Below are 23,199 nucleotides of genomic sequence, written 5' to 3'. Positions count from 1 at the left end.
CGCTGACAGCGTTAAAAGAGAGTTGCAGAAAAAATAAACACGATACATATGAATTATCAATGCGTTGGGTGAAATTAAATTACATTATCTTCCTTTGAAATAGGTAAATATAAAACCTGCATAAAGAGTTATCCATTGTGTATTAAAGGGACTTGTTTATGGACTCTGGCAATTTTGGAGGATCGTTTTTAAATTATTTAAATTGATAAATTAAGGCCTAAGAACTAAAGAGCTCCGATACAATACAAGAAAACCCGATATAATTTAAAAAAGAAAAAAAAAGTAGTTGGAATATCACATAATACTGATCATTTCATAATGTATTAAAGCAATAAACGTTTTGTTACAAAATATAACGATGACAAAAGAAGCACTACAAACCATTTAATCTTTTCGCGTCGGTAACGCATTAATAATCAATTCCTTATGATGATTACTCATAGACGAAAGTGTATTTTGAATATGAGTTGACATCATCATGGACGTGTTATTTAGTTCCCTGATATAAAGTGTACCTTTTAACATGTGTGACAAAACGTTGGAAAAGTGAACAAGACCCTTAATATATTTTGGTATTAGTAGCTGGTATACTAGCGAGTTGAATATTTCAATTGAATATTTCAATAAGAATGAATATTATATTGACAAATCAATAATAATTAGTTCGAAAAAAAACAACAAACAACAACATAAGGATGAAAATAATACATTCATTTGGGTTTCAGAGAGTTTATTCTGTTGACATCTTTCAATAATTGTGCTATCCTTAGTGGACAGAGTCTGACAGTGCAATAAGTAGCTAACTTTGCTCTACGATTATAAAAACCTTGTTGGTGTTCTGCTATAAAAGTAGTTGAACATGAATGTCTCTCCGGTAGTTTCATTATTGTTTATTGTCCTTTGTCAATATGTCAGTTCTTTACACTCGACCTGTGGGTTCATTAAATAACTGATATACTTCGGTACAAGTGTGAAACAACTACAATAAATCACAATTATTACATAAACATTACATCAAACATCTGAAGCAGTCAAACATATACGTTCTTACATTGTTAAGTAGGATTATATTTGTGCATAGAATGGGTAAAGGCTTGCATTTAGTATAAGAAAATATGCTACTTCTATTTTGAACACGCTAATTTACATATACTATATATATTGCAAACTAACGACAGTTAGTATGACTTATTGATAGTATACAACTTAGTTTTAAGCAAAGTAAAGGGTACCGGATAGATAAATGCCACCTCCTACGTCAGGAATCGTACACTGTGTGATTGTGACGTCACGACTGTCTCCAGTCAACACAGCACCTGTTAAACCTAAACAATTTTGAGGAATTTAGTATAGCAACAATAATTTATACACAATTAATTCATAATATGATGTTAAAATTTATTTCTATACGTGTATCTGCATTTATGTTTGCTTTACCGTATGGTAAATGCATTATAATTAGGGATGGCAAACCTAAGCAAATCCCTAACCTTTTAATCTGTTTCGATATTCGAGCGGCTAACCGATTAACCGACTGTCTGCCACATAAATGGAAAAAAACATCCGAATAACGTATACGTTTATACACAATTACATGTATATGCAAATATACTCTGTGTTGTTGATTGTCTTGCAACCTAATTACTTTAACCATTTTATCAATTAAATACTGTTTCTTTACAAATTTTGTTGGTCCTTTAAATTGGAAATTCAAATTCCAAATTTAATACATTGTATTAAACATTTTGAATCTAATACCTAATCATTTCCGCTAGTCATTTCAAACATTTTTACATGCTTGTCGATAAACTGTGATATTTCTTTGTTGCAATATTACCTTTATGTCATTTACACATAATTATTGTTCTTCATCTTGATCAATAAAAGCTAGTAAAGAATTTGAATTATGTTGTTTTTTATTAACACTCATTTACCTTTAAGAATTACGTGCATTAACAGTTTGCGGATTAATAACAATTGTCAATTAGCGTAAATATATTTTGCAATGGGTTTCCAAACCTCTGTTGTTAAGGCCTGTTTATACTAAGCAAACACACTGCAGAGTAGGTGCTTATTGCTCCTATGCCTGCTCATTAATACGCTGCACCCCGATGGTTTACAACTCTAATCGCTTTTGATCCAAAGGGAGGCATCACTGGGTGGTAATTGCCGATAATTTGCGATAAGATAAGCGGATTAGCCAATACAGTGAAATGAAGTAAAACAAAACTAACGATTTGGGCATATATTGCGTTCAACAAAAAATTGTGTTTTCTGCAAGAATGACCGAATATTAATTTTGTAACCGGTTAACCTCCTTAAAAAACGGATAACCGGTTAACCGAATAACCGTTGCCATCCCTATTTATAATACAATATTGTTTCTATCACCAGATCATTCAAGTGATAGGAAATTATAAACAAAGTACGACGTAAAGCGGATTATAAACATTTGATAATTTAGCATTTATTTAATGTTATTTTGATAAATCTATATTTACCTGTGTTTCTTATATCCATGTTTTGTATCTGAATGTCGTGCACGTTTACCCCGTAGATCCCATTACCTCGGCACGCCTCAAGGGTGAAGTCGGTCAATGTTATGTCGTGAACATTTTGAACTATACTGGATGCGAATATAATATTTGGCAAAACCTCGTTTGCAGAATTGTACTATGTCGTGTGAGTTTAAATTATAGCACACAAGTGCATACACTATCGTGTGTTTAAAAAAATATACGACAAGCTTAAAAACTTAATTTTGACAAAAATGAACACAGTTGTATTGAATGACCAATGCGAATTTTTCATCGGATCGATAAAATACGACATAATATCCACCAATTAATAAAATTGGGATAATAAATTGACCTTTCCTACATATTTTCCATAAACGCAATACGGTACGTGAACTGTACAGTCTACAATACATCTTTCAAACTAATCCGAAGACTTGTTAGTTGTATAATCTTGCATACATATTAAATCCGACAAGTGCTATATAGAAACTAGTGGTATTGCAAAAAAACATGCGTGGATATATTTAAAACAATTTAAGTTGCTTCGTCACAAATGGTGAGTAAAATAAAGATGATAAAAATAAGACTTTATAGCAATAGCACGACTGCTTCACTCGCCCAAGTCAGTCAATAAAGCATCTGTTAATAGTATAATCATACTATAATTATATCCGTCTGAACGACATGTTGGGAAAAGATCTTCTATAAACAGACTTGAGTTTTGCTGTGTAGTTTTATGATATGTTATTTTTAAGCATTTTAAAAACATGAGCTATTATAAGAATTGAACCAAAGTCTTCCGCGTTAGGAGCGGATAGAAGTCAGCCACACTAAGTTTGGCTTGTTATTTTAAAAGTAGTGTTTGTTAACACAGGGACTCAGAAAGTATATTCAATAGGTCAGTATACCAAAGTGGTAACTGGTATTAAACAACAACAGCCAACACAATTGAAGTAGCTGAAAAGTGTTTGAGGCGCTTTTGGGGTTGACCTATAAGAATGCACGGAAATGACTAATCCTGGAAGTTTGGAACTTGTATTATATGTCACCAAACTTATTAACAGCAGTACTTTCAACTATAAGCTTCATTGACAGGTTTTTAAACAATTGTGTTTTCTGTAGTTGTTTTGTTCTCAATCTGTGTATGCAGCTTTTAAAGGCGCATAACGGTACTTACTTGATGCAATCGTGTATTAGGGAGACGTAAGTGATGTCAGAGGCATTGACGTTACCGTCTTTATTTGGCATCCACACGTAGAGATTACCAGAGTTTTTGTCCATGTAATATTCCCCCTAAAATGAGAGCGGTGTACTGCAACATATCTCGTAAACAATGCTTTACAAAAATGGTATTGTGTCTTTAACAACATGGTAATCAAACAATTTGACAACATTAAATTAAAGATTTCTGATGTTAGTCAATTGTTTATTCTGAACGATAACAATGAATATGTCAGTAGAGACCTAATGTTGTTGACCACGTTTACTCCAAAAACCATCGAACAAAATAGCCCTATCAAACAAGAAACAAGGACCAATGCTTGTTGAAAAAGATACAACTCGTGGTAACTCACAGGCTGGTCCAGCTCCGAGAACACGTTGTAGAAGCGGAAGTAGCCTCCTTGATCCTCAAAGCGAACTTGCTCTGGAGGCTTTCCAAAATGACCTTAATGGCAAAGAAAGATACTGTTATTTCCAATAAGAATTGTTCTCAATAACTTTGATATTCGTGTTAACCAATGACACAATACTGCCTCGTATTGTATAATTCGTTACTCATTGGTATCTGGCAGATTTCGTCGTGGTTTAGCATTTGAATTTACAAGACCTCAATAAGAAAATAAATACCTTTGATAAGTTCATCTTACCTTATTTGTACCACTAGGCTAAATAATGTCATTATATGTACTGTCACTTTATGTACCGTATTTCCTTCACCGGAATGAGTGTTTTGATCCAAAATGTATGCGTTGCTTAAACACATAAATTTAAGTTTGATAACTCAATAACAAAAAATCGTACAGAGATATGATTTTAGTACTCAAAACGCCCTCTAAAATTATACGAAATTTGAATACCTGAAATACGTTTTAGTTATGATCTGCACAATCACCTTCTACTATGAAATGGAACTTCGAAAATATCAATACCAAGACTAAAAACATAACACTCTTAAATATATTGCTGAAGTGTCATTTCACTATTTTCAATTGTAACGGAATCATAAGGCACGCGAAAATTTCAAAGGACAATAATCCTGTAAAGATTGTAGAAAGACGTATAATTTTTTTTTATTGCGAATCGTCTCAAAGCCATTGATCAATATATGCTTCAGTTGTATCCCATTCATTCGCACGAACAATTTGAACAAAACAAGACGGATCAATTTCTCGAAAACTTCTATGGAAAGAGTTATGTTTGTTTTAATATTTAGCCTTCTCTCAATATATATATTTAGAGGTTAATACCTCGTTGCTTGAGGGCCAGAAGTGATAATCAGCCCACAGAGTGAGTAAATAACCGCCCCGAAGACCGTAGGCCTGAGGGCGATTATTAATCCAGGGCCGATTATCACTTCTAGCCCTCAAGCAACGATGGCAACGACTTAATCCCCGTTATATGTACTATTAATTACAGAACCAGCTTTCCGTACATTTTATTCTATTTATCACGCGAATTATGACGTATCTCATGTTACGTAATTTCTGAGACGAACCACAGTTTTAGCTTGACTCTCTGGATTTTAGGGACAACAATTCCATCGTGGAGGATTTATATCAAAACAGTTAAATATTTTTTTAGCATTAAACGAATCCAAACGTAATTACGGAGTGTGTGTTTGTCAAGCATTTTTAGGAATCAATTTTGTGTAATCGCTCCGACTAATCATTCGATTTCGTAAATCGTGTTTTTGTTGAAAGTGGTTAGCATTCGATACAATCGTTTAAAAATGTGTGATTTAAAATCAATATAAAATAACGGACGGAATAACAAAAAGGACGGAATAGCACATCGTTGTTATTTTATTATTATAAAATCGGATTTACGTTGTCGAGATAAGTGTTTCTTTAACTATAAATTTTGCTGTTCGATGAATCCTGTTAAAGCTCAAATAGAGGCATACATCGAATGTACAGAAGAGTTACGGTTTCAATCGATATTTGTATTATCCAAACTGTGTGCTACGTGTCGTTAATATTATTTTCGTTTCTTTCGTTGACTTGTGGTTAATGGTATTGATCACCGTTGGCCGAGACTTAATGTGGACGCCATTTTGTTATTACGTAACGCGTTGGCCCTGAGGTAACGTGCTTTAGCTCCGGGCCGATTTCGATTATCAAAATTTGGCCATGCAGGGTAATAAAGTAATAAGTATATATATATACATTTTCATCTATTTTAACACCATAACAACTGATAAAACGTGTGGTTCTTGTATTCATTGTGTACAATGCATTTCATCTAAAAATCAATCTAGAACAGTTGTATTAAATACCGTTTATTCTAGTACTAAGCGAGTCATGCTTTACGCAAAATATATACCTAAAGGGCAATAACTCTACCCTTCAATTAAAGCCCTTTATCATTATTTAAAGTTCAATTTGGATTCCATCAATACTTCCAGGTGTGATCATCGCAAATGAAGCGGGTGAGCAGACGGACACAATTACGGAAAGATAGAAGGACGGACGAGAGATTAATATAAAAATCGCTTAAACCTATTTCTGATTTAACTCGATTTTATCCAAAGCCATTTCCACCATAAAATCAATCCTATGTGGCGTTGGAAAGATGAAAGGCGCGTTAAAATACGTAACATATAACAATTTTGGCTCACCCTTAGACTATAACATTTTGGTTTAGGTTGTTACTGTGATTTTTACCAGTAGAATTTAGCAATGTGAGTGTTTTTTTAGTAGATTACAAATAAACAAGTACAGTGCATCGATATAACCATCGCCCCTTTTGACACTTTATTTTATGGTTACAAGGGATAGTGAAATCAAACCTACACCTCTTAAGTTTGTTATCAATAGGTTACATCTTGACTGCGGATCCGCTCATTTTTTTTAAATCATATTGTTCGCCATTTCAAATTGGAAAACTAAAATTAAGGGTAAATAAAGACATGATTAAATTATGTTTCGGTTGTGTGTTGATTTATATGACATGATCCACGGTTTGTCCGACTATTCTCGTAAACGCTGTGTTTGAAAATTACAGTGTAATATCAAATCCAAGATGGCTGATTCGAATGTCGTTTCAAATTAATTTTCGATTGATAAATGTTGTGACAATGCTCCTCATCTTTCTTTTGTTTGGCTTCATTCATATCAATCGTCACCTTCTTGTCCGCTTTCTGGTAATCTGCCCTAGAGTACTGGCTGGTTTACTTCTTATGCCTAAGCCCCCGTCTTTCTTTCGCATGGGCCATAATCTCGAACGTTATCCATGGCTTGCTCGTGAATTTTTTAGGCCGATGACAACTGGGCTTTCTTGATATTGTTTGTGATGATGTCAACGTCACTTGCGATGATGGTCATGACTGCAAACTTGCCTCCAATATGTGCGACCCAAAACAGGAAGACCTTGCGAAACCGGACAGTCATTGATGAAAATATCTGAATGTTTATAAGAGAGAGATTATTTCTTAAGATTTGGTTGAAGAAAGAAGTCTAGATACTAGTATATATTTTAAACAGAAACGGGCCTAGCATATATCCTTGATAAACACCGGCAATAATAGACGACCAGGAAGAAGACAACGCATTGTTTCAGTCATGCCGGTAAAACAAAAACAAGCACAATATCGAGGGCCACGTATGTAAATAGAAGGCAATGCAGCAATAATTATCTTGATGTCATACTTTTTAATGCTTTTTATAATTCACTCAAGACGGTGCGGATCTCTTTATCATCATCATGTTCATTTGTCGTGTCATCATACAGGTATGCAAGCTTATTTGTTGTAGGATCGCCTTTTACGAATTTGGATTAAACAGCTGTGAGAACGGTTTCTGTGACAAAATAATTACCCGTGTTTACGAACTCAACGACTTATTACTTCGCCAAGCAGCTAAGTAGAGAGACTTGAAATTGGCATGACAAAAGCCAGTATAAACAATTAAGGGAGCATATAGCAAAATAACAGTTATTGAAAAAAGATTAAATAGACTGGCCAGTTCATTTTTATAAGAAGTCGTTGAGCTAAAGAATATGAACCGCTGGTCACCAAGGGGTTCAATACAAACAATGCATCTCAAACGTGATATTTAGAAATGGAAATGCTAAACAGAACGAGTGGAAAACAGAACATTATGCAGGGAGAATGGCTACCATCATCTAGCGTTGATTGTTCACAGACATAAGCTTTTGGCAAGCCTTGTCCGGATCTGATTCTACCTTTTTTACGGTTTTCAATTAATATCGGCATGTAACTGAAACTTGTTTCTGAGAAATGATTTGTCTGACTTGGTTTGATCTAAGATTGGTTTATTGTGGTCGGCTTTCGTTTTTTGAATAATGGAAATAAATTGATTTTGCATTCTTCTCACGTTTGAATATTTTCGAATTCACCAGATCTACAGATAAAAACAATTATTACTACGTTGCAAGTATCAGTGCACAAGTCATTGCACAAGTCAATAATGAGGATATTCGCGTCCAGACCGATGCTGTCGAAGTCATACGTCTAAGATATCTGAGATATCATAGGAAAGTTTGCCTTTGCTTATAAATTAAATAGAATAGACAGAACCAACACATTTGGGAAAAGCTCCGCTTTTAAAATCGCTTCATTCGGTGCGGTTGCTCATGCCCTTCTGCTCCAGCTTTCCTAGCGAACAGTACACAAACGTAAATCCAAATGTGGTTTCAACATCAAATCATGCTATGGATGAGGATGGCACATAATATGAAACCGACTGAAAGATGATGGATTCAGGACAACGCCCAATTAATTCCGATTATTACCCATAACAAATCTACACCTGAAACACATTGACAATCATATATTGAAATTGTTCTGTAGGATGTAAATCCTCTCGATGCAGCTGCAGACGCTATGGGCTCCACTGCACTGCTGTATGTGGCTTTTGACAAACAGAAATCTGTGACAATCGAAACAATTCTCAAGAGGTAAACTAGGTTGGAACAGGACACTTCATCGCGCTAAGACTAATGTTATGGACGTATGTGATTGTTTATCAGGTGGTAGTGGACAGCTGAATGGCATTAATTGGATTTCGTGATTATTCCAATAATTAGTGATATCAACAATTAAATTAAATTGTCCATTGTCTCTAAATAATCGCGTTTGCCATAACAATCATTACGTTCGAGTCAAAAGTTATGGACTTGTGGCCCTTCGTATTTTGTCGGTGGCTATTTTCAAAGCCATGTTGGATTTTTGTGAAAAAAGTACACTATTACTGATGTTCTTCGTGAGTTCTTTGCTCCCCCCCCCCGCTTAACTTTGGTATAGACAACGAAATCATTACATTCGAGTGGATATTTACATCGTTATGATAATTAATAGGTTTTGGTGGCCATTTTTGCGGCCATCTTGAAAAAAACTTTCCGAAGGTCCGACATCGGTAAACTTTTAAGATGTAATAAAGTTTCTTCTACCCTAGCGGGATCAGTTAAAATACCTTTTGTAGCATTTAAGGGGGGAGGGGCAAACCGTTTATTGACCTGACTTTGACGTGAGCGTGCAGTAGTGTATTTAAAGGTTTACTATGACATTTGGTTCAAGATAAACTCAAATATAATAATGAGAATCATTCAAGAAGCGTAAATATATATATATATATATATATATATATATATATATATATATATATATATATATATATATATATATATATATATATATATATATTAAAATTATAATATTTGGTATTATAAGAATGTATTAGTTTCGAGAATAAAGCGTTTTGATTACACGAAATATACACAGTTTAAATAACTTTGGTTAAAAACAAAGATCACCAGTAAATGATATAATATTTCAAACTGTTGTATTGTGGTGTTATTTTATTAGAATAACATGCTCCAACTTTAAATAAGATATACAAATAAGAGACACATATAATGACACAATTCCTTATGTTAGGAACTCAGCTATTTCAAACTATTTTTTTTCTTCAGAATAATAGTCAGTAATGTTTTAAAAGGAACCTTTTCACATATTTTGGTATGTATTGAACTTTGTCATTAAATGCTATATATTGATAAATGTAAGTATTGGATCTAAAAAGCTCCAGTAAACAAAGAAGAAAGAAAAAAAGTAACCCTCAACTGTGCTCGAACCACTGATCCCTGGAGTAAAAGTCTAACGCTTAGACCACTCGGCCATCCGAGCTCATACAATGATCGATATTTGTAATACTTTATATAAGAATCCTCGAAGTGTCACAAAATATAACGACAACAACAAAACTCTCCAAATTATACAATCGTTACGCGTTGCAACGCTATAAATTTTTCATGTTTTTAAATCGGTAATATCTTCTTTTTCTTTGTAACAGTTAACCACAGTAGACTCGTATCGGAGTCCGGTTGGCAGGTAAATGCGATAGGGCGATGTGTAACCAGTAAACATGTTTTGCAGTTGTCATAGTTTACCATAAACTCGCACCTGTACGTCCTTGTCTTCTACCTGGCCAAGGATTTTATTAAGTTATGTGCGTGGAAGAACATTTCATCACACGTCTTAATATAATGTTTCTTTAAAATGGCATTTAAATAATGGAATCTCCCATCCATCATTTTACGGAGATGTTTTGAAGCGTGTCCGCAAATTAAAATATGTTAAACCAAATGTTCATATTAAACTTTTCAATTTAATTAACTTGTTTTTATCAAAAGGATACGATGCTTATGTACTTAAAAACACGTGTTTGATGGTTTTCGATTCACTATATTTTTCTTCCCTTAAAATTTGGAATCATTAGTGATATTATAGGCATTTTTCACTGTTGAATAAAATTGTGTCATTGTGTCGTATGAACAAATCTGCATGAATACTACATTATAGGCATTTGTCACTGTTGAATAAAATTGTGTCATTGTGTCGTATGAACAAATCTGCATGTAAACTACATTTGGACTCAAATCGTACATCAAATCATTTCTGTCTTCAGTTGTCAAAACACCTATATACTGTTTGATTCCAATAATGTCGCTTTAATGGAATTGCCATTTGTATTCATTTGCTTCTTAATATTAAATCACGTAAACTTGTTTTATTAGTAATACAGCCCGATTAATATTTTTATTTAGTACTGCCCTTGGAATTTGTTCACGTCATTATGCCATTATGGATTTTTGTGACGTCATACGACCGACTTTCCCAGTTGTAATCTACATGCATAGGTCATTGGGTTTATAACGTTCCATTTTATGTATATTTTCTCTCTGATAGGCGTTTCTTGTTTGATTTAATTATTTTTAATTTGTTTAGCAGTCACATAAACAACCAAGCTATGTAATATGGAATTTTTACACCCATTATTGCTGCTTCTTCCTGTATTTGCGCGATGATTATCTGAGATATTAACTCTATGATTCTACATTCTCAAATCTTTTCTATAAAGAAGGAATGTAGTTAAAGGGGCCTTTTCACAGATTTTGGCATTTTTTTAACTTATTCATTAAATGCTTTATATTGATAAATGTAAACATTGGATCATAAAAGCTCCAGTAAAAAATCAAGAAAAAAATTAAAAAAAGGGAAAGAACATTGCCCGGAGCAGGTTTCGAACCAGTGACCCCTGGAGTCCTGCCAGAGTCCTGAAGTAAAAACGCTTTAGCCTACTGAGCTATTCCGCCGAGTACACTTTTTGGCGTATTTTATACCTTATATAAGCAATCTTCGTAGTTTCACAAAATTTAACGACAAAAACAGAACTCTCCAAATTATTCAATCGTTTCGCGTTGCAACGCTTTATAATTTTTAGGTTTTAAAATCGTCAAAAGATGCATATAATGGCTATATTAGAGCATGGTTAATGTTCAGTATTACTGTTTCCTCACAAATATCATAACTAAAACGAAAACTTACGAATCTGAAACAACTTTTTTCAATTTTGTCAATTTACCAAAGCGTGAAAAGATCCCTTTAACAATTGTTAATAGTTTTATTTGATCGTTCGTCAAAAAGTTGTAATTCTGTTACTCTTGTATATTCAATGCAATTGAGTAATTAAATAGTAATAAAATTGAATGCGTTTTAATTCCCTTTTATTATTGTTTAATTTGAGTTACAATGCTATGACGTTAAATTATATTTACACTTGAATGTATTATGAATATTGCTGGGCCAAGTGTGAGGTTGAGCGCTCTATAACCAGGTTTAAACCCCCAATGCTTTGCATTGACCGTTCCAAGGCGGTGACCCCAGCTTTATTCATATTTTGTGTTTATGTTGGTTTGTATTGTGCTGTATTGTGCTGTTTTGTACTGTTTGGGCAATCGGTCACTTGCCTTAAATAAAGGACCAACTAATTGTTTTTAATGAAAATTCAATACTGCTCCAGCAGCTGGAGTTTCACTTCTTTATATTGGTAAAAACCTCATTCACGAAAACTCATTTTGATATCTTACATCTCAATATTTGTATTTCAGCTTTTAATCAGGTTTCATAAGCCTTAGATTTGTATATTTTAAAGGGAGTAAATACGACTAACACGTCAGCTTTGTATGTTCTCAATCTTAAACCAAAACGTTGTCATGAACATAGAATGTTTTATGATATATAAATAAATAAATGTTTTATAACGGTTTCAATACTAATATTTTTCTGGATGTTTATTCATCATCCTTTTCATTGATTTAACATCCTTTACAACCCCTTTAAAAACGTTGCGGTATACGTTCCCTTTTTGACGATGCTGGAACAGCAGCGTCCAAGGTTTGATAACCAGTAAAAAAATTCTTCACAATGGCGACCTATGTAAAAGACCGAGCCAGTACGATTGAGATAACTCGATTTTTCAGTTACTTCCCTTGTCATTCGCCACTGCGTAGGAGATTGCTCGTTGATTTTCATTGATAACATTCTCCTAGCAGAGTTGTGGTTCGTGTTGATAAAGGTAAATATTAATAGAACAGCATATCCTGGGGAAACAGATTCAATAAGTGTATCAGAACGTTAATTTCAAATTAGTAATTTTACATCCATTTTATTTTTATGGACCAATGAAACAACTATATATTTTCTCTATTTTAATTGATATTTGTTCTCGATTTAGTAAATAAATTGCGAATAAAAACATGTAAAATTAACTTTTTACGTGATCACAAAACTAAAGAATGCGAACGATTTCGAACCTGCAAATTGTAAACGCTGCACTGCTATGATATATATAGATAAAACAATATTTCTTTCCGTAATTGTCCGTCCCTCTAGCGCAGTGGTAAGGGCGTTCGCTTTTTCACCTTTACGACACCGGTTCGATTACCGCTCCAGGCGCAATGTTATATTTTGTATGTTTTGTGGTCACCATTCCGGACAGGTGTTTTTTTTCCGGATAATCTCACCCCCCCCGCAGCATTTGACCATATAAAAAATTAAAAAAGTATTTCAGTACAAAACCAATAGCTGGAAATTGCAGCTATCATTCAAAATTCGTCCCAACTGTCGTCAATCTAATCTTATTAGGTAGGAGTGCTGGACACACTCCGGGTCCCAACATTATGCAGCCTCAGCGCGGAGGTAACTCATTACCTTGGTAAAACACAAATACACACACTGGGTGCAGCCTAGGCGCGTATAGACTCAAACAAGGCAAAAAACTCAAGTGCGGGCACAATCATTTAAAATTTACATATTGAATACGATATTCTAACAGAAATTACACAACCACCTAAGTGTACATACCATGTTTGATATTTCGTTCGATTGTTAGATTTCAGCATATACATGTATAAGGTCATTTCGCTATTAGTTAACTTATCCATATGTTCGTGGGCGAACTCGGATAGTCAAGTGCTCATACGATTGAGCTCACATGGTCCGGCTATGTGCTCATACCTACTTTCGAGAATCATCATGAAGGTATTGCCATACTTAATGAACAAGAATGTGACCCGCCTCCCAGTTTCGCTCAATGGGTCAAGTTACCCACGGCTACTACTTCTCCGTACCCCTAAACATTGTTTTCGTACCAAAAATGTTTCGTACGCAAATTTTTGTCGTACCAAATTTTTTTTCGCACCCAAAATTTTCGTACCCAAATTTTTATCGTACCCAAATGTTCGTATCAACATACACAATTGTGGTGATATAGATAAACTTAAATTGATGTTTTATATCCATCCTCTTCAAAAGCATCGTCACACCAGTACTGCCAGTACTTTGATTCAAACAACGTAAACCTTAAGTTTCACAAGCACAGGATTGAAGCACGCGGGCCTTTCTCTATGGCAACTAAAACAATACTAAAGGAGTAAACGAATCACAAGACAGGCTACAAATGTGTGGGAAGTAAAATTCTTGAAAAGTGCAAAGCAATATTACCAATCCTAAGTCCGTACGGTGGGTTCTGTACCACAGTCACGGTGTTCGTGTAGGCATTAAGACTTGCAACCTTTACCGACCTATCCGACCAACTCCAGTACCTGTAAGAAAGAGTACAATTACAACAGACCGATGATCTAAAATCGGTAGTGAAAGTAATATCAAGATGTCTTATTATCCCTGAAATAGCTTAAGATGGTCGAGGCTCCATGAATAAACGACCTCATGCCACCTCATATTTTCAAAAATTATACAAACCTTTGTATCACAATTGATATAGCCTACAACATGTGATTCACATAAAATTTATTTGTTTATGAACATGTCAGGAAATAGCGTATTGCTTGTGATAAAAAACTTTTAGTTCAACAAACGTGTAAAATAACTTATACAATATACCTTAGTACAAAACGTACTTGCTGTCTATACTTACAAAGCTTAATACACATGTACATTCCAACAACCAATACCCTGGTTTTCTATGTGATTCTTACCAATAGCCGTATACCCACAAGTCCGTCTCATTGGCCCATCCCGCTGGTACCGACGAGTTGTACCGGAACCTGGTACCGGACTGACCCTCTGGAACCTCAATTATGTTGATGAAACCCTGGCAATGCATTTAAAGGGCCGGAGAAAGTAAATTTCATCGCACTAGTTAACCTTAATGTGTGATCTATTTTAAGAGTGCTTATTTAGTGTTGAATGGGCGCGTGCGACAGCGCTTTATGATGCACATACACTACCAAACTTCTCGGTCTTCTTGAACGCGTCCATGGGATCAGTACAATTATGATGTCTTCACGTATACAATTTGCAACACTCTGATCTTAATATATTATAATTTGTGTCGAACATGCTTGGCGCGTGTGTCGATTTAAAAGTATGCTTTGTCAAGCTTAAAAAGGAACTTACAAGTGGTGATGATTTAAACCTGTATTAAAATAAAATAAAAAATACCAAAATTTACTTCAGTTATATACAAAAGTCGATCTAGTTGTTCAATACCGAACCTAATAGAACACTTTTTTAATACAACAAAAATGCATTTGTTTATGTGCAATTATTTGATTTCACTTTTAATGCATATACACAAAATCATTTAAAAATCGAAACAACCGCCAACTTATTTCCCTCAATCTTTTTCACTTGCCTCATTTGGCCACTGTGCAACGTGTAGCGGTTTCCCATTGTAGAACACTTCTATCTGCGCTGGGTTTCGAGCGCCATTTCCGAACTCTTGTATTGTTCCGTAGTTAGTGATACCCACATCAGGCAAATGTACCACGCGGATCTATACATTGATACACTCGTAAATTGTGGTGTAACGGTATCCTACGATAAATATATGATTATATAGAAACGTACCGCTTTACCAAACGGAACCAGGCTTTGCCATGAACAATAAAGACAACTACCAGGTATTGGTAAAGGCTCTGTGTCCATTCATCCGACATCGAAAGCATCAAAATGCACGTGATTAAAAATTTGTAACAAGATAAACGTGCTGTTTTGAATACACTCGTTTTGAATTTATTACTTAATATCCACAAGCGATGATTGGCTTCTATCGCATATAACGATAATACTTTCAAGTATGACCATTGTCGAAGTGTTTGAACCAAATTGTTTTGATCGGAGGCGATAACTGCGATCACATATGGCATTTCATTTAACCATTCATTAATAATGTTTAACTTTGTAAAATTTCGTCGCTGTGGTGCAATGGATATGGTGTCCGCCTAGCGACCTACAGGCCACCGAGGGAGTGTTTTTCAGATCTTCCCAAAGACACCAAGTACTGGTTATAGACCCAGGAAACGGACTCGAGAACGTTTCAATAAGCCTGAGGCTTTCGATACAATCGAGTAAAAATAAATAGTTTTTTAACTAATCGTAACCAGACTTACGTGCTTTCGTGCATTGGATGGCAACTTGGCAAGAACGTCGTGGTCGGTTATGTGCTTAAAATACCGGCTTTCGATTGGTTTACCGCCCGTCTGAAGGGAAACATTCCATAATAAATACAGAATTACAATATACTTAATATTCATTATTGAACATTTTCGTGTTGATAAATATTTTCAAAGCATCGACATAAAATGTGGATCTTACATGCAAACAGACCAATACGATGCTACAGTACTCTATCCCATTCATCGGACGACTAATCTCTGTATTTCAAAAACATTAAAATCACAATTGGACGGACCGATGGCATGGCGGAAATTGATCCAATGACGTCGTTTACATTAAACTTAGTGTAAATGTGTTACGCTTAAGATCATTGCATACATACAAGTCTGACAATCGACACAAAACCACTTGCTATTGAAATCGCTTAAGAATAAATTTCTTTACAAGTTCGTTTGCTAGCAACATATTTTAGGTCGATATAAAATTAGATGTTCGATAAATATGTATGTCTCCCGAATTACTGCAAAACCTTCTATGTGAAATTGATCTTTAATTGCTTAATTTGAAAATTATTCTGAATTATCTTTCGTCAATACTATCCGGAATACTAATTTATATGATCTTGTTAATTCTCTAGATATTTTATGGATTCTAGTTCTATGTTGCAAGCCCTTATGATCTCTGAACTATTGACAAACAAATCAACGAGTATCTTCCTTTCCTGCCAAATAACCAGCTAAGCAACATGACCTGTGACCTTTTGATCCCAAACGTTAGAGGCATAAAACTTTGCCACACAGTAACCACTATACTAATTTACATAATCATAGGTGCGGCAACACATTTTCTATTTTTACAACATAAGACTATGTAGCCTTGATCTCGGACCTGTTGACCTCAAAATCAGTAGGTATCTTTATTTACTCACAAGAAACCATCATGGCAATTAAGATAAGTACGAGTCACAGAGTTATCTACATATTTAAATATTGCTAGGAAACCAATTTAATGATACAAGTCCCTATGACCTTGATATTGGACCTGATGACCTCAAAATGAATACGCATCTTACCTGGTAACCAAATACCCACTTTGAAACGTATTTCAATATATGGTATTGTGCAAAATCATATGCCCTGTTACTTGCAACTTTAACCGTGACTTTTCTTCCAAGTAACCAACATACCAATTTAGATGATCATAGACCAAAGCGTTCTCTAGATATAAAGTCGATACATATTTCTTGCTTCAGCTCATGTGACCTTGAATTTTTAACCAGTAGCCTAACCATAATATCTCGTCTTTTATTTCATATAACAACTCTACCTTGTCTCATTGTAGGTTAAAGCGTTCTCTAAGTATAGTGCCTAAACGATTTCCTGTGTCAGTTCCTGACCTTGTACTTGATGATTCCAACTTCAATAGTCGTTATATCGTTAGCCCAGGCAATCAAGATACAACTTTGTGTGCCATAGGACCAAACATTATCAATATGTTCTGCTGAAACGACGCCCCTTTAACACGGGCCTTCGAGTTTAACCTGTTTACCTCAAAGCGATACTGTTCCTACCACGTATTTGACCTGTCTTTGATACGAACGTACTTTACATACCACACATACGGCCTGACATTCAGAAGATTATAAGTCCATAGTACGTATATTGCCAGAAGTTCAACCTACTTTTCCTACCACGTATAGCGGTCTGACGTTGGTCGGACGTAATGCACATACTAATATGCGGTCTTCCACTGATATGAACGTATGCATATGTTACGGATACGACTTGACGTTGAACCGAACGTAGTATACCTACCACGTTTACGGCCTGTCGTTGATACGAACGTTTGACGACGTTGCTGACGTTAATCTGCAACGTTGCAGCAAGATCGTGATGACCTTTCAGTAACTCGATGTAGGCCGCTGGAGGTGTGGATAAAACGATACATGTTTTTCCATTCATTAATCATATTCAATTCCTTAGGTTAAATCCACAAGAACTATAAAAATGAAGCCATATTGTACGTAAGGCCTTTGCGTAAATTTGCATTGTAATTTTCAAATATTTTCCATATATGTTCATAATATTCATAATATTCGATAATAAATCTATATAATGACAATAATCCTGGTATTCCAGAAAAACTAAGGACATAAGGAGATACTTAGATTCGGAAAGACTTTATAATACAATCACCTCACTTGAAATTTATTAAAATCAAAAACAGCCTGCGTTGTTTGACGAATGAGTGCGCATATTCAACAAAAACCATAGCAGCAACTACACAAAACTGCAGCCAAATAGTAGAACCAACAGTTAACTATTTTTGATGTACAAAAGTATTCAAATAAAATTGTATACGCACTGGAGTACTGAGCTCCCTTGAGGCTTGTAATCGCATGTTGTATCGTTTTCATTGGGGATCCTGCATCTCTACTACAAATAGTATGTCAATATACTGAAAATGATTTAAATTATATTATTATGCGAGTATATGTTTTGATTGTGTCACTTCCGGTAAATACAGGTGTGGTGAATGTCGAATATATACTGAAGTGTACCTAGATGTTATATTGATGTGGTGTATTATGTGGCTACAGCTGTGTTATATCTGGTAGCTATGTGTATGTGGTACATCAAGTAGCAATAATTGTGATACATAAAGTAGCTATATGTGTGTTATATCTAGTAGCTAAATATATGGTATATCTAGAAGCTATAGATGTAGTATATCTAGTAACTACAGATGTTGTTTATATAGAACATATAGATATTTTTTATCTTGTAGCTATAGATTTGGTATATCTTGTTACTTTAGATGCGGTAGATATTATAGCTGTTGATGTTGTATGTATAATAGTATATATTTGCTATATCTAGAAGAAATATATATAGTTTATCTGTATAGATGCGGTTATCTAGTATACAAAGATGCGATATATCTAGCAGCTATAGATGTGGAAGACCATAAAGACAACGCAAGTGGCCGCAGAGATGGGGAAGTTCAACCTCCCCATCCTAGGAATCAGCGAATCTAGAAAGACAGACAGACAAACTAGAGAGATAAAAAATTCAGGGCTTAGAGATAAGAAGATGCCAGTAGATGCGTACTGGGTGTACACAATGCCCGTTCTGATTATATTTATGTAGTACACACACTGATTGACCCCAAAGACATCATCCGATACATTTATCACTGTCAGAAAAATTCCAGTACGCCGTACAATGTACTGAAGATAGCTAAGTACAACACAGAAATTCACGTGCGATATAATTTAAATCTGCCTACACATTAAAATATTTAAAATAGTTTGCAATGACAGTATTTGAAACTTCCACTGACGAAACCTATGAAGATTCGTTTTTACCGATCACATTAGATGACCCGCTTAATGCGAAAATGGGTCTTATGCAATATGATTCCAGTGTAGCACCAGACCAGCCAGTGCATTTTCACTACCTTGTCCGCTTAAAAGAAACGCAAGGTTTCGTGGTCTCATTAGCGGACACGGTAGGCCCTTAACAGATACGCAGGCTGGTCAAGAGTCACGCTGGCCCAATGTGGTATTAGACCTAATTTATCAAGACGCGGCTAAGAAGATACTGAGTAGCAAACTCTAAACATTTACTTATCGGTATCTGCTGCCTACATTAATATAGAACCCACAAAAGAGTCAAACAATTGACGCAATATTTAATGTTTTATGTAAAAGTCATTAGAACTCTACATTTGAACATGAATGTATTCATTTTCTTGAGTCTAGGGCTTTAATTACCGACCAAATGTTCCAGGTTTAATTTAATCTTTCCCGTATAGTTCAATACTGTTCATAAATAGTTAAAGTTATTAACCACTTCAATGACAATACCATTGAATGTCCATTTTTCATTTTCTTTAAATCAACCCCTCTCCCGAAATAACATTTTTTTTTTGTTGCAAAATAGTAAGTCGACATACAATAAGAAAGTTTTGATCTTAGCAGTATACGAACCACTGTAGATCTACTAGATCTACTCACCCACAAAATAACTCGATGACGTTATATTGTCATCAATTCTTAGAAGAAATATGAAATTGAAATGACGTAATTTAACATCAACGAGTCTTCGTCATGAATAACTTTGAATTTTACAACAAAATAGAATAAACTTAATTTATGTGCTATAAGCGTTTTGAAAAAATCCTATAAATAACAGCGTTTTATTGAAATAAACTGAATTTTTTAAGCAACAGTGTACATTTCTTAAATGCTGGGGTCGATTTTTTTTTGTCTGTGTGTATAAGATGGATTTATTGTAACCAGTTGATTTACCTCAATATATTGATCACGTAGCGATTTGACTTTAAATAAATATCGATTGAGGATATCTACGGAATCCGGATAGTGCCAAGTTGAGTGTCGCGTGTCGACCTTCGAGGTCGACACACGACATTCTCTTGACATTCTCTCGACGCGCGACAATCATGCAACAATCAATATTTGAGTGTCGAATATCGCGCTGGACTTTAGAAAAAGAATTCGCATAAAATCTTGACTGTCTACTGAATTGTCGCGCGTCGTATTGAGCGTCGAGAGAGAATGTCGTGTTGACCTAGGGGTTTTTAGGTCGACAAGCGACAATTGCGCGATATTGGCTCGATATATCGTATTGAGCGTCGAGAGAATGTCGTGCGTCGAGAGAATGTCGTGTGATGTTTAGGTCGACAGGCGACATTCTCGCGATATATCATATCGCGCGTCGAGAGAATGTCGCGAGAATGTCGTGTGTCGACCTCGAAGGTCGACACGCGACACTCAACTTGGCCCTTTCCGGATTCCGTAGATAACCGAAGTAAGTAATGTTTTATGTAGTACCGTGTGTTTGCGTAAATTCAACGTGGCAAATAGATCTTAAAGTATTTGTTCTTAATTTTAATTTAAGTTTTGTATTGATTAACTTACGAAACAATTGTTTTCTACAACACACCTGTCTGTTAATATATAATGCTGCTTTACCTCATATTTGGTTACATGACTGTTACTAGTTAAGCGTAAATTATGCGAACCAAATGATGTATTTTATATAGATCTATACCGATCGGTTGATCAAATTACTTCCCAATCCGCCCACAGGTGGTTAGCGTGTGGCTATGATAATAATTAGTGAAAACATCATTTTGAATGAAAAAAATATCAAATTATAACGAAAAATCAACTTCTCTGAAAAAAATTACTATCAAATGTAGATATAACAAGGTATTCAACTCAAAATGACCGATTACAGAGTGCATCGCTTTGAACAGCCATTACTTCATCAACTGTGCAGCGATTTCCACGAACTCGGTCTTATTAAACGCAGAAATGGATTTACGTTTTGGAAACGTACATATCTTTCACTATTTTTACAAATGTTGGGTCAAATTTTAAGAACTAACACGCAGTGATATTTTTACAAATCTCATCTGAGTCCTGGGACTCGATAACGTGCAAATCTATGAGTCCCCGAATTTAAAGAATGAGTCCAAATAATTAAACGATATTATTCTTTTTAGAAATTTCAATGCATTTTTGGGACTCGCATAATTCGAAACTTTGCATCCCCAGAGGTTTTTGTGAGTCCAGACGCAAGACTGCTGCTTCTGCTACTGCTACTGTTACTACTACTACTACTACTACTTCTACTACTACTACTACTACTACTACTACTACTACTACTACTACTACTACTACTACTACTACTACTATTACTACTACTACTACTACTACTGCTACTGCTACTGCTACTGCTCCTGCTACTACTACTACTACTACTACTACTACTACTACTACTACTACTACTACTACTACTACTACTACTACTACTTCAACTACTACTACTGATGCCACTACTACTACTACTGCTGCCACTACTACTACTACTACTGCTGCTGCTACTCCGTTTCCTCCTCCTACTCCTACTGCTACTGCTACAGATTCTGCTACTGCTGCGGCTGCGACTAGGACTGCGACTTCCACTGTTATTGCTACTGTTACTGTTTCTGCGACTGCCACTGCCACTGCTACTGCTTCTGCTACTGCTACTGCTGCTTCTACTACTACTTCTACTACTACTACTACTTCTTCTTCTAATAGTACTACTACTACTACTTCTATTACTACTGCTTGTTCTTTGGATAATGAAGATTTCGATTACAAATTTATATACGCTTATAACAATGAATTCTTAAACAACACGATTCGTGTGAATATCGGAAGATCTGTGCCGTCGTGTTTCTCGAGTTTCAAATTTCTTTTGTTACGTATGCTAATTTTTAATATTCGATATATTGTTGTTTATATGTCGTTTCAGCTTATCTTAGCAGAACGTGTTGATTGTCAGCTATATAGATACCGTTATGTTTGTCGTCGCACCGTGTGTCCTTGCGCTCGTCTACTTTTTTCTTGAAACGATATCATCTCCTAAACCGATTAGCAAAATCTGTCGTAATTTCTCTGGTATGTTGATTGGGCGGTCCTTTAGTTCAAATTGTTCCGGTATATTGATTAGCTTGGTCTAGAAGAAAATTTATAAAGGTTGTTTAAAGGAAACTTAAACTATCTTCTCATTTGAAAACACAAGGTTAAGGGGTTAAATATTGGATATATCATCGTTTTGCGGGCCTTTACATTTTGTTCAAATAATTTCAATTGACTTAAAAGTGACCACGCCATGGGGTTAAGCAGTTTAGCACAAACTTATATAGGAAATTTTTTAAACTATTTTTTTGTGTGAGAGCCTGTTTCACTTCTTTATATTGGGTCACCGTCAGATTGGCTACCGTTCGATACAAACGCTATCCATAAACAGTGGGGTTTAAAAATCATTTCGATGAAGGGTGGAAAAATAGACAATGGATTTCGATAAATGGATGGAAAAACAGAAAATGGAAGTGCATATCGCTGTAACTTTATATTTATAAGCATTTGATTAAAATTGTCTTTGAGGTAAATACAAGTTTTTGTTTTGCTGCTGCAATTATGTTTTCAATTTCTAACAATAAAGTACCACATTCTTGATTTTGTTTTTTTATTTCTTCTCAAATTTTAAATAAGAAAGCATTAAAGGGAACGGTTTAATGTGGAACTAATGTGTACGAGACACAATCGGTAGTTATTCGGTTGTCAGGAATGTTGTGTACATATAGGAGGCCCGGCCAGAATAATTATTTTGTTATATCAATAAATCATATGTGCCTTTGATAAAATGTGTTACCGGCATA

At 35.0% G+C, this 23,199-nt stretch overlaps 1 protein-coding gene across 1 annotated transcript; it reads right to left on the bottom strand.

The window, feature by feature from the left end:
* Window positions 1-743: 743 nt before the first annotated feature.
* LOC127863380 (uncharacterized) lies at window positions 744-18,409 on the bottom strand. Its single transcript, XM_052402891.1, has 10 exons — window positions 18,325-18,409; window positions 17,775-17,881; window positions 15,954-16,043; window positions 15,197-15,337; window positions 14,538-14,653; window positions 14,044-14,144; window positions 4,094-4,185; window positions 3,697-3,812; window positions 2,502-2,626; window positions 744-1,325 (listed from the first exon to the last, which is right to left on the bottom strand). Exons 1-10 carry the CDS (start codon window positions 18,374-18,376, stop codon window positions 1,213-1,215), a joined length of 1,053 nt encoding a protein of 350 aa, XP_052258851.1. The 5' UTR covers window positions 18,377-18,409; the 3' UTR covers window positions 744-1,212.
* Window positions 18,410-23,199: the final 4,790 nt, after the last annotated feature.

This window comes from Dreissena polymorpha, unplaced genomic scaffold (assembly GCF_020536995.1).
Source record: "Dreissena polymorpha isolate Duluth1 unplaced genomic scaffold, UMN_Dpol_1.0 chrUn006, whole genome shotgun sequence".
NCBI lineage: Eukaryota > Metazoa > Mollusca > Bivalvia > Myida > Dreissenidae > Dreissena > Dreissena polymorpha.
The sequence above is the reverse complement of the archived record's forward strand: the minus strand, read 5'-3'. Positions and strand labels throughout refer to the sequence as shown.

Coding starts and splice junctions, on each gene's coding strand:
- LOC127863380 (XM_052402891.1), bottom strand. CDS start 18,376: ATGAAAACGATACAACATGCGATTACAAGCCTCAAGGGAGCTCAGTAC. Junction 16,044..17,774: donor AACGACAGGCCGTAAACGTG/GTAGGTATACTA, acceptor GTTTCCCTTCAG/ACGGGCGGTAAACCAATCGA. Junction 2,627..3,696: donor CTAATACACGATTGCATCAA/GTAAGTACCGTT, acceptor ATTCGCATCCAG/TATAGTTCAAAATGTTCACG.